Source organism: Neodiprion fabricii, chromosome 7, assembly GCF_021155785.1.
Source record: "Neodiprion fabricii isolate iyNeoFabr1 chromosome 7, iyNeoFabr1.1, whole genome shotgun sequence".
NCBI classification, from domain to species: domain Eukaryota; kingdom Metazoa; phylum Arthropoda; class Insecta; order Hymenoptera; family Diprionidae; genus Neodiprion; species Neodiprion fabricii.
The window spans coordinates 19,877,787-19,890,065 of NC_060245.1; the positions used below are offsets into that span (position 1 = coordinate 19,877,787).

The 12,279-nt window shown below is 43.5% G+C and overlaps 2 protein-coding genes across 2 annotated transcripts; one reads left to right on the forward strand and one right to left on the reverse strand.

Annotated features, from left to right (window-relative positions):
- Positions 1-39: 39 nt before the first annotated feature.
- On the reverse strand, positions 40-3,740 carry LOC124186525 (otolith matrix protein OMM-64-like). The gene is made up of 6 exons (XM_046578312.1): positions 3,529-3,740; positions 2,635-2,740; positions 2,325-2,507; positions 2,131-2,220; positions 1,609-1,777; positions 40-1,531 (listed from the first exon to the last, which is right to left on the reverse strand). Exons 2-6 carry the CDS (start codon positions 2,708-2,710, stop codon positions 298-300), a joined length of 1,752 nt encoding a protein of 583 aa, XP_046434268.1. The 5' UTR covers positions 2,711-2,740; positions 3,529-3,740; the 3' UTR covers positions 40-297.
- Positions 3,741-5,341: 1,601 nt separating this feature from the next.
- LOC124186532 lies at positions 5,342-12,059 on the forward strand. The gene is made up of 4 exons (XM_046578326.1): positions 5,342-6,262; positions 7,508-7,738; positions 8,908-9,118; positions 10,577-12,059. Exons 1-4 carry the CDS (start codon positions 6,193-6,195, stop codon positions 11,115-11,117), a joined length of 1,053 nt encoding a protein of 350 aa, XP_046434282.1. The 5' UTR covers positions 5,342-6,192; the 3' UTR covers positions 11,118-12,059.
- The last annotated feature ends 220 nt before the right edge of the window (positions 12,060-12,279 follow it).

Genomic DNA, 12,279 nt, shown 5'->3' on the forward strand with positions numbered 1-12,279 from the left:
TTTATATTTTACCGCTAACAAGAGGGACCTCGATTACGATTTGGTTTCATCGGTACCGTTTATTTTAACAAACTAACGCTCGTACGGGCGGACAATAAATAGCACATAAATATACAGTCAGTGATCGTGAATAAATAGTGGTTACAAATGTACATTATAAATATATCAGGGATTAGTTGATTGAGATAATAATTTAAGGCTAACACACTACGCTGAGCTAAACGCTAAATATGGCTAAGCTCCTTGGGCCGTCCGATTAATTGACATTTCGATTCCAACTTGATCCGTTTTGGCCTCCTAAAGTCTCATGATTCTGCTCTGCCGACCTGGTCTCGCGTGCTTCTGGTTTCGTTTCCTCGCCAGCATCTCGGCCAGTCCAAATCCGTAGTCAGCGTCGTCGGCTTCGGGATCCTCGGCCTCGTTGGTGGAAATCTTGTCGACCTTGACCTGGTCCTTCTTGACCTTCTCGTCCTTCTCGTCGCTCGACAGTGCCGTTAGGAGCGCAGCCTCGTCCTCGTCGTCGTCGTCGTCGATGATGCTCTCCTCGTCGCTTTCGATCTCGACATCCTCGGGCTTCTTCTCATCCTCATCTTCGTCCTCCTCCTTCTCACTCTCGTCCTCAACGCTCTCCTCCTTCTCGTCGTCATCCTCGTCAAGGTCATCAGCCTCGAGGACGTCGTCCTCGTCCTCGTCTTCGTCATCTTCTTCGGATTCCTCTTCCTCCGATTCATCCGACTCACCTTGAACAACCTCGGGCTTTTCAGGCTTCGAAGCCACCGTCGCGACTGGCTTCTTAACATCCGTTTGGATCGCGTTTATAGTGCTGGACGTCACCGCCGGCTTCTTTACGGTTACCTTCACCTTGTCGCTTCCGGTACCCGTTTCCAATTCCGGCAGCTGAACACCCTCTTCAACCGGCGAATCAGCTGGCTGGACAACGTTGTTCTGTATCACCGATCCCAACGGTACCAAGTCGTCGACAGCGTTAACGGCCGTCTCTGACTCTGCGACCGGATCAGCGATGGCTCCGACACCCTGGTCGGTAACTTCTTCGGCGGCATTCGAAGCTGGGACCTCTTCCTCGACGGGCTTCGGTGGTTCGACCGAACCACTTTCCACGGGAATGTCATTTCCGGGAGCGACAGGCTCGACCGCAGTGACTGCCGGAGCTTCGCTGATCGGCTTGGTAAGAAGCGGAATCGAAACCGGTAGAGGGGACGGAGTGGTAACCTTGGGCTTTTTCGGAGTGTCGTCGTCGCCGAATATGTCGAAGAAGGATCCCAGTCCGAAAACATCGTCGTCTTCGTCGTCGTCGTCGGCGGAGGACGATGGAACCGCGTTTCCGGTCGGCGCGTCGTCATCGTCATCATCGTCCTCCTCGTCGTCGTCATCATCGTCGTCTTCGTCGTCGTCATCGTCGGATCCAAGCCCGAATATGTCGTCCTCGTCGTCGTCGTCGTCGGAACTTGAGTCGGCCTCGACTATCGGAAGTGGCTCCGCTGGGCGGAGTTTCAAACCGTCAGGACCGAACCTGAAAAGTGAAAGAGATGATTGATCACTGACTGACGGAGCAGTTCTTCCTCGAAGCTTGTTGCTCCTTCCACTAACCTAAAGCAGCTCACTCGTAGACTGGCTTCCACTTGCTTCGAGGACTCCAATTCCAGACCAAGACAGGCCTTGAAGTGATCCGTCGCTTCTCGTTGGATGGAATAGATTCTCCCGCAGAATTTGGAAAAGCCTCCCGGCAGCGGCACGCATACAGGCTTGGGATTTTTTCCTGAAAGAGATTTCGAGCAGGTAACTGGTTAAAAGGGTACCGCAACGATTTGCCATTACTGCGTGATAAATCGTTCGCGGATGTAACGCGATAATTGGAAAGAGGAAAGTGTCGAAGAAATTGGAAGAGGATGTAGAAATCGTTGTTCCAAGAATTCCTCCCAGATCTCGTTTTCACAAACGTGCGTCAGTCCGAGCAAACAAACACGAGACGCGGGTGAGTCAGAAATTCATGGGGAGAAAGTTGGAGTGTCCCGATCGCAGCATCCTCTTGACGCTCAATCAACGAAAACAAAGCCCCACTCTTCCGATCCCGGAAATCGGTGAAACGTAATCCCCCGAATATCAACTCACCGTTAACCACCGTGCTGGTCAAGATATTATCTCCAAAGCTCAGCTGCAGCGCCATGTTGTCGCCCTTCAAGTACTGGACGGAAGCACATCCTGCGCGAAAAAAAGAGTTCACAATCCGTCATATCGCTACGTGTTCCAGATAACGATCAGCGCCTAGTTCAGACCACGTCAGTTCCCACGAACTGTTGACCTACCTGCTCCCTTCAGCTGCAGGAACGGGACGTCGAAGTTCCGGCAACAGTTGCAAATGTTGTCGTTGCATGTGCAGTACTTGTTCACATTGTCCGTGGCCTGCTTCAACGATATCGTCGAGACTCCAACGTTGCTCTGCTTCGTGGCTCTGATCACTCTGTGCAGACTCGTCACCTCATCCCGATCTGTTTACGGTCGTGAAGAACAAGGTAAATGAACTCGAACCTCAATTCGGCACTGAAGCATAGATGCCACTGATAAAAGTGAACATCATCTAGCTCCTTGTGAAATTAGCACTCCATTTTTACCCACCTATGACTCTTGCGTAGGCTGCGAAAGCTACCAGTAGAAATATGAGCAGGAGCTCAAACACCGTGGATAATCGCATGGTGACGCTGAAGTGTATCGGACGAATGTTCTGTAACCAGTAAAGGAGGAAAGGTGTCTCGAATTGGTTCTACATTTTCGTTCAATCCATCGTCCTCGATGCATTTTTTCAATCGCATTATACTTTCGGGTCAAATGTCTAACGAATCCTAGGTTGCACCGTCGGCCAGACAACCCCCCGTCAGTCCAGGCACAATGTCACCTCGTAAAAATATCCTTATACCGTCGCGAGACACGGTCCTTCGGGCGTGACCGAATGGCCTACATATCCAAAGCGCGCCGCGGTCACGGTCAAAGTCGACTTTGTTAGACGTCAGAAAAATATTCTCCATGTAGGTACCTGTGCTCGGTACCACTCGGCACAGACTTGTGTCAACGATGTACCGTAAACGAAACGATTCGCTATAAGGACCGAAGTGCACCGAATGGAAAGAGAACCGAACGTGCGGATACCAGACTTGGATAACTGGGCTGCACGCCTCGGCATCGATGTCACGAACCAACGATCCTCGACGCATATCTGCCCACGTTAAACCGTTCCGCAGACGTCGTCGTTGGAAACCGACGTTTCGATGCTGCTTTTCAACGCGTTTTCAAATTCTGCTTGTTCGAAGTAGATCCAGGATCGTTGATGCCGTGCAGACTCGGCGAATTAATGAGACAAAAACGAAGAAAAAAAAAAAAAGAAAAGAAAAACACAGTTCACGCGCGTGCTTTTGGGACGATGGGTGAAATTTTGGGACCGAAGGCGGGCCAGGGTAAAAAGCGTGACGTGCACGGGCGAAGGAGTATACGTTAAATTGAGCAGGTTTCACTTACCTCTCTCGTATGATGTGAAGAAAAAGTGGCGCGTGTTTGTAGAAAGAAAAACGTGTCGAATGTAAAAATTCCTTTCGTTTGTGCCACCGCCCGTGCAGGAGAGATAAAATCAACCCTACTCCTCGAGATCCTGTGCGAGTGAGTGAGCAACTCGTTCGGTGGTGTATTTTTCAACTCTTAATCTTACGGAGGCCAATGCCTAACTGAAGATTCCGCTTAACTCCCCCCAGTGTCTTCTTTAAGTCGGTCATCCGGTTTGCCCCCACTTCCGCAGTGCGGAAGGTAGGACGCCTTCCATTCGTATTCGTTTATCACGCTCAAGCCGGACTTTTAATCGCCCGCCGTTTAAGACGCGCCGATCGGAACTTTTGTCCTTACACACGTAATCGCTACGTGAGGACGCATTTTCTACACCTTGAATCGCTCTTATCGATCCGTTCGTGCGTGCGCATAATTCTTTCACACTTGATGAATTTTTGAAAAATTTTGCACATTTTTTCTTTTCTTACACGTACACATGTACTGCAATGTACGGAACTCGGAACTTTGTTTATTTCACTAATCACAATGATTCGGCTTCTTCGAATACTGGATAAAAAGATTCCCGCTTCTCTAGGAGTACAAGTCAAAAACTATGAAATTTTAGGTACAATCGTCGACCGAGAAAGGTAAAAGCTATATCGATACCAGAGAGTTTCGGAGAAAATCATTTTTCTTTTCTTCTCTTGTTGCTTTCTAAATCGCTGAAGATGATTTCACCCAAAATTCACATCGAAACGGGATATCTCTGGAATATTCTTAGTTTTTATTTATGAAAATCTCTACAAATTAAATTCCGGTTCGTCGAACTTCAGAGAAATTCTAAAACGAACGAATGCGAAGGATTCAATTCCCAAAAAAAAATTGCGTCTTTGAAGGGCGTATTTCCGGGATCAGTAATTTTGGGCCCGCGGTGATACGCGTCTGAGTTTCTCCGGGCCCCTTGAGGCGATGACGTCATTCGAGGCCCCGAGAAACGGCATATAAATAAATCTGTCAAAACAGAGGAGCCGGTTGTTCGAGCACGCGAGTGCATACAGGGACGTTTTACTGTACATTAAATACGGAAGGCGGGTATTTTGGTGGATAAAAAGGCCTTTCTCCGGTTAGTGGGTCAAAGAAAGTTGTACCTCGGCGCATAGTGGTTTGCCTTGGATAATAATTTTTCGACGCTCGGCTTGACGAACCTGGGAACAAAGACCCGCAGAAGTGAAGAATTTGTCCGGTGCTCGTCTCCCGCGACGATCGGTTAAGCTGAGGATCTTGAACCGATCGACGAATCTCTCGGAGCATACGCGCCGCGGGAGAAGATATGTGGGCCATCTCTCAAACTGGTTTTTATATAACACCGAGGGGACACGAAGCGCCGATATTCCGGGCTCACGGCGTTATTCGTATTTGTTATCTAATTGCGCTCTCGAATCGGCAGAAGATCGGCTAATCGGTATCTTGATCGTTATCAGCGGGGACCAATTTTTGCGACCTATTTGGGCGCTCGCGCCTCGTCTGTATCTCGAGACTAATTTTTACGAACGATCGCGCGAATGAGATCGGCGAAAATCTGTTGGGGCGGAAAGAGATCGGTGACAAACGACGGGGCGTGTGTCTGCTTCTAAAGGTCACCTCTTGGCACAGTGGAACGTTTAGAAATTCGCAACGCTCTTTTACCGCCACCCACCTCAACGAATCGGTTGACAAAAATCGGTCGCGTTTCCGCTACCCGAAGCTCGTCGTCAGATTCGCAAGGCCTCAAGTCGCGTTTTCATTCCGAAGCCCGGCACAGCGTGTAGTGGAAAAGTAGGGAAAATCGCGCGACTCGATGAAATCGGTTGGCAATCGGCAAGAGAAACATTTGAATTCTGCTTGGATATTGACGGGAAAAAATCGGTACCAACTGACCGAGTTTTGTGCCACCATTTTCCCGCCAAAATATCCACCTATCTTCACGCCGCGATTCGACACTCGATCCTTGCTTTCGGATCGATCGGTTAACTCCCTGAAAGCTTCCGGAATCTTTCCTCCGCCGGAACGACGGACGTGAGCAAGAAGGACATGAGGCGTTGCGGAGCCAAGGGCAGGATCCAGGTCACCGGGTAACCCAGATGGGGTTCCTTGCCGCCTGCATTCTCGCCCAATGGCGCTGCGTCCCCGCCGATCTCCGACCAATAACGCGTCGTCTTTTCAACCCACGATTTACTCGGCGCGTATGAGAGTCGCGTGCTCGCTGTCTCCGCAGATTTAAGCCTGTTCCTTGGCGGGCAGGATCTCCGAGGCGTCTGCCTTTTACAAATTTTCCGCGACGTTTTCGCCGATTTTTTTCCCAGACGTATTATTATTACTCGCGAGAGTCACCGTTTTCGTTTTTTTTTTTTTTTTTTCTCTCTATTTTTCTTACTTCAATCGATGCAGTTTTCCGTTTAGATCGGTGCTTCGCCCGGCTACGGTTTATTCTTCTTCGTCGCACGAGTTGTTCGAAGTTCGTTCACTTTTCTCCAAGTTTGTATCGGTTCCTCGCTAAATCGAGGAATCAGGTCGATCGGTATTCCGGTGAAAAGATAATTTGAAAATAAGTAACTAAATCAAAAATTGAATTATAAGGAATCTCGGTAAAATACAAAAAATAACATGAATCTTACGGTGAAGTTTTTCGTCATATGCTCAGTGATGGTAACCGTGTCTTCGGCAGGAATACTTGGTGAGATTTCATACATTGAGAAACAAAAATTTGTAATAAATCGATTAACACCGACGATCGGAACATATTCCATAAATGTAGAATAATTTTACGTTGATTCTTTCAACGCGCAAATTCGATTCAACGCGAAGACAATTTTGAAAATCGTTGAATTCTCGTCTCAATTTCTTCGTAAAAAAAATAAAAGGTTCGTTGAGACCGTGATTGTAATTGCTAATCAACCGATCGGCAAGTGATTTCCTGAGGTAATGAAGATGTTCTCAGCGTCTCTGCCTAATGACGGGGCTTGTAAATACACGGCAAGAAAGTAACTCGTTAGAAATCACGGACGATACCTGGCACACTTCGCGGTCTTTAATACCTATTTAGCAGCGTCGAGTTTCTCCATTTTAAAAAAATTTCCTGCCAAAAGGAAGATGGAGATCGGCACGTTTCAAGAGGTTACACCCAGTCAGGAGGTCGAAAAACGTGAATCTTCGAAGACTTTTCACGAAGAGTCATTTCGCTTTGTCAATATAAAAATTTATTTACGTATTGGGGTAGCATTGAACTTTGTTTTGATACTTTTTATTTGTAAAAATAATGATTTTCAACACTACTATAACCGATCCCCCGGGTGCGCTTCTAAAAAATGCGTCTTGCGGTGAGCAAAATATCTCTGGACTGGATTATCCGAAATGAAGAAACAAAAAAGATTTAGTCAATGAAAGGTATTAACTCGTCTTTAATCGAAGAAGCAAGCAAAATATTAATTTCTACAAATTTCCGCCTCAATTTGTTTATACAATGCAAAATATTTATCGACGATAAAAAACCTTCGATCAAGGAATAAAAAATATGTTCATAAAGCTTGCGTAAAAATTTGAGACCAATCGGTTCAACCGTTTCCGCGAAATCTTGCACGCTGTTTTTGAAGACAGTTTTAAGAACAACGCGTTTAAAGTTTCAAAAGCACTTTCAAACTTCGAGAATCTTTGTCGGAGCGACGCGAAATTTTCTGCGTATATACTCGAACATATTGTACATTACGAAGTTGGAATTGAAATAAAAAAAAAAATGGGTTTTTGAAAAATCCTGACTGGATGTAAACCCCGCGAAATTTTTTCATCAATTCATCGTACATACAGCGAGAATTGTCGATCCGTGAATATTACGGTAAATTTTGAATGTCAAAAGACCGCAAAATGGGTTCAGCGACCGCGAAGCTAGTCGAGCTACTGATAAAACCCAGACTCGAAACCGCAGATACTCTGTTTTCCTGGGGCCTGGCTGAAACCGAAGCCCGATCGACGACGCCGCCGCCGTCCAAGTGTCTCTGTCAAGCATCCGGCTGCCTTTGCTGCGTCGACCTTAATTTGACAACGGCCATTGACCTGGGAGGTCCTGTATGCCTCAACATTAAACAGAAGGAGGAAAACGTCACCCTGAATATGAGCTTCGGGGAGAACGCGATGCACAACGCGACGATTCGCATTGGTAATTAACACAATTTTCAATCTTAATTCCAGACGTCAGATTGTTGTATCTTCCACGTGACTATCGAGAGAAAAAATAAAAAATATTTTTATAAGGTAGAGTTTGCTTTTGTAGAAACCAGAACGATATTTCGAGTTTTAAGAAAAATTGCCCATTTCCTCAAACATTTATTGTAAATATGAATTAAACACACTTCAGTTTCGCATTCAAGTCACCTTTGTTCAAAGAATAATATCGTTTCGGTTTTTTGTTAGATGAATAATTGAAATCATACACTTTTTGCAATTTTGAAATAGCACTCTTATGGCTGCAAAATCAAACTTTTTCGAAAAATATCAATTTTCGTCCGTTTTTAATGTTACTCGATGTATAACAATCGCGTACACAAATCTCTGTAGACTTGTGCTTAGCGAAATTATTAAATCGTTATTATTTCTCCCAAGACTACAGAAGCAAACTTTAATGGGGGAGTGTATATAATTTTCTATTGTTTTGACGCATGAAGAATAAAAAAATAATTAACTCAACCCAATGAAACAATGCACAAAAGCTTTTGTTGACGAATCTCGGTATTTTCTGTTTTTGTGCACTGAGAAAAATTGCATTTGTTATAGTAACTAGAAAAATTCAGTAAAACAGGAATCGTTAAAAAAAAACTGTTGAAATGTTGTTGGAATTGGGAAAAACGAGGTACGCCTAACCATTTTGCTTTTTAGGTAATTGCAACGCAAAATCAGTTTGTGAGGTTTACTCTGATTTTTTAGTTAAACAAGCATTGAATTTTCGCAACAGTTGCATGAAACTCTAGTAACAGTGATCGTAATGAGAAAGAATAGTAACGGATACTAAACTTTCCGGTAACAGGTGGAAAACTAATTTTCATTTTCTACCTAGAACCATATTTTTCGATTGTGGTAAAAAGTGAAAATAGTTGCAGACTGAGCGGTAACCGTAACTAAAAATTTCTCTCAGTGTATCTGTAAAAAGATTTTTGTAGCTTACGAGTATAATAATTTTTAAAAACACATAGACATTCTTGGGCAGCCGGCAACCTTCTTAAATTAAATTCACAGATTTGCAGTGTTTATATTTGAAAAATTCTTGTCATTGAATTTCTAATTCTTAAAGTAAATGGCGAGTGAATTTTGATATGTAAAAAATGTCAACAGCCGAGGCGGCGAACAAGCGAACTTGCATGAACCTTCTCTCGGATTTGGCGCAACTCTGCGCGACATTTACGACGGTTAAAGAGGCGGCTTCCGGTTACGACGGATGTTTGGCCGTGGAACCAGAGCTCCTGAGCACGACGCAGGCGGTTTACCAAATCGGTTGCTTCAATTTCAACCAGGACAACATTCGACAGCTTGACACGACAGCGGCGTAAGTAAACCGCGGAAGGTATAAATCTACGAATAACCCACGCGACATATTCGCGGCTTTCACCATACCCGCAACACGTGGGTGCGAGCCAATGACGGCTCGACACGTTCGTTTTGCCGAAACGGTAACCGGTCGGAGATTTCTATTCTTTCGTTGCATGGGTCTGCATCCAAAAAACTCGGCAATTTGTTCGTTTTTTTTCTACCGCTTGTTAGAGATTTTTACTCGCTGAAACTGGGAAGAATATAATCAAAAAACTCCATCACGTCAGGTATTTTCTTCAACTTGTGTCTGGAGTTTCATTTGGAGCGAAACTCCCGTTTAACTAAAAATCTGGTATACTGTTCTTGAGTGTAAAAATTCTATGCAAAGGTGATTTCTTACTTTCATTTAATACGTATCAGAGTGAGACTCAAGAATAAATGCAAAGAGGGAAAGAGAAAATGGAAAGCGGAAACGTTTTCGGAGAAGCATCGAAGAGAAGAAGAAAAGTTTTCATAGGGAAAAAGAATGAACACGGAATGTTAAAGTAGATTTCACGAAGAAATTCGTTTGTTTAATTTTATAAGATGTATTGTTTAGTTCATTCGTTGTAACGAAATACTGGTTGTTTCGTTATTCGTATGTTTTTTTTTATGCAAGCAGTTTGTACTTTGCAAAAATACCGTACGTGAGGGAGGAAAGTGGAAGTGATTTTTGGATTCGGCACACTCGATAACTTTATATTTACCAAAAACATCCCATGCGGTTGCAATAAAATATTTTTTTTGCTGACCTGTGTTATTATCGCCGTTGAGAATCTAAAATTCACATCGTGGAAACTGAAGCTTCAAAATTATACTGAAAAAACATCCATGACTGTATTTATTCTATTAGTACCTATCGGCAGATTTTTTTACACTCTAAAAATATCCTCGCAATCCGCTTTTAATACCTACAGTAGCGCTTAAAAGTATTTTGACGATATGAAATTCGTTATTATTTTCATCTCCGTCATTTCATCTTATTTTTCGTCACTTAAACCTTATTTGCTAGCAAACGAAAATTAATGCTCTACAATCACGTCGAACATCAAATTTCTTTCACTAAAAAATCATATTCATTTGCGTATTTTACATCTAATTGAAATCAACCCAATTACTATCTTTGTCAATATACTTTTAACCGTTACTGTGTAAGAGGAGTCCAATTCTCGTAAAAAAAAAAAAATAATCATTCGACGAGTAGAATTAATAAAGGCTGTAAGTGCTGCTTTTTTTTTTTTTTTTTGTTTGAAAGAATAGCAACGGATACTAGAATTTTTTTGTTAAAAAATGAAAACAGTCAATGACCGAGCTGTAAACGTAACTAAAAATTTCTCTCAGCGAACGCTATCGCTTACAGCCTATTTTAGTTCCCCTCTTAAATTTTATTATCGTCACTCACTGACGTAAGTCCCAAAACTGACTCGACGAGCAGAGAGGCACTGACGTCCACGGAAGTTCCGGAGACTTCGGAGGCACCGGAAACTGGCGATGGTGCGGGGGAGGACGAGGACTACAATCTGAACCCCGACGAGCTGATCGCAGCGGTTTCGGCGAGCGCCGAACAAGGAATCGCGTTGTTCTCCCAGTGGCTGGGCCTGAACCTAAACCCGAGCCTGAACCAGACGACATCGCCGATCGAAGATGCCTCGGGATCGACGGGATCTTCGAGGGGGGCGCGAAAGCTCGAGGGCGAAGTGCAGCGGGACGCGATAAAGAGCGAGGAACGCTTCAAGCAGATCCTTAGCGCCCAGGACAACATCCAGAAGGAGTCGCCGAGGCTCGGCCAGGTCCCCGACGTCGAGACGACTTACGTCTACACCGAGCCGCCCCGGCCCGGAAGTCTGGCCTCTCTCGTCGAGCCCGAGGCGGTGAAGCAGCCGGAAGTGCCGATCGACGGCCTCGCCGTTGTCCCGAGGGAATCACGGAGGGGTGGACGCGCCTACAACATCCATCAGCACGTCAACGAGATATAGAGATTTCACGTGCGAAAATGGCTGCGGGATAGCGGAAAAATATAGAAAGATCAAAAAATCGATCGGACAATGTGTCGAATTTTTTTTATAAAGGCACGAAAAGTTGGTTCGTTGATTGTTTTTTTAATTTTCAAAGTCCGAGTACGGAGAAAGCAAAATCACAGATAAGTCGGAACACGGAATGCCGAATTGCAGAATCGTCGGAATTCGTCTCGATACCACTTTATGTTTTAATCTTTCTACATTTTTTGCTATTCCGTACTTCGAATTTTTATACTCACAATCTTTCATACTCTGAATTTCCGCAATTTCATTTATCAGATATTTTTGCATTTATGAAAATTCGATACTCTGGCCCTTCGATCATTCGATATTTCTGATTTTTTTCTCTTTCTTTTTTTCACCCTTAACCCCAAAAACCTTTAGAAAAATTCGAGAAATTAAAAAACAAAGCACCCCTACAACGGAGGTAGAAACTTTTGAAAGTTTTTTATCGTGCGAATTTTTCATTTGCACGGTATTTAAATTGTTACATTCAGTGTTTGTTTGTTTGTTTGTTTTTTTTTTTCTTTCTTTCTTTTTTTACGAAATTTTATTTACCGGCTGTAAAAACAAACTTGTTAAAAATCTAAAACAACGAAATCCACATTCTTCTAGCTTCTCTACACCTCGCTTCTCGCGTTGCGCGAATAATCGTCATATTGTCCAACGGCACATTGCGTTACGACACTCGATAGAAAAGAAAAACAAAGGAGAGTAAAAAGTTTCCATATTCAATTAACTAGTACCACTGAACGTTGTAATTCAACAATAAAAAAAAAAAAAAAAAAAAAATTGTCGCGTCGTCGATTGCTGGATCGACAAGATTACTTTTTATATACAAACATACTTACTTATAAGTTTAAATTATTTATTATTATTATTGTTTATCCTGTGTATTTGGAAAAAAAAAAAAAAAAAAAAATACAGAGAAGGTTTATTCTTCCCGATTCTTCTCGCGCGTTTCAAATCACACGGTCGTGTTATAAGAGAGTATTAGAAAATTATATTAATATACACGCAAACATAAATATAATGTTTAATATGTATTACATGTCTGTACTGTATTGATTCCTTTGAAAAAAAAAATAAAAAACGCCATAAAAAAAAAACAACATACGAA

Excerpts from the sequence above, each read along its gene's own strand:
- LOC124186525 (XM_046578312.1), bottom strand. The coding sequence starts at position 2,710 with ATGCGATTATCCACGGTGTTTGAGCTCCTGCTCATATTTCTACTGGTA. Across the intron at positions 2,221-2,324 it reads CCTGCAGCTGAAGGGAGCAG|GATGTGCTTCCGTCCAGTAC; the intron begins GTAGGTCAACAG and ends TTTTTCGCGCAG. Across the intron at positions 1,778-2,130 it reads GACCAGCACGGTGGTTAACG|GAAAAAATCCCAAGCCTGTA; the intron begins GTGAGTTGATAT and ends AATCTCTTTCAG.
- LOC124186532 (XM_046578326.1), top strand. The coding sequence starts at position 6,193 with ATGAATCTTACGGTGAAGTTTTTCGTCATATGCTCAGTGATGGTAACC. Across the intron at positions 7,739-8,907 it reads CAACGCGACGATTCGCATTG|CCGAGGCGGCGAACAAGCGA; the intron begins GTAATTAACACA and ends AAATGTCAACAG. Across the intron at positions 9,119-10,576 it reads CAGCTTGACACGACAGCGGC|AGAGGCACTGACGTCCACGG; the intron begins GTAAGTAAACCG and ends CTCGACGAGCAG.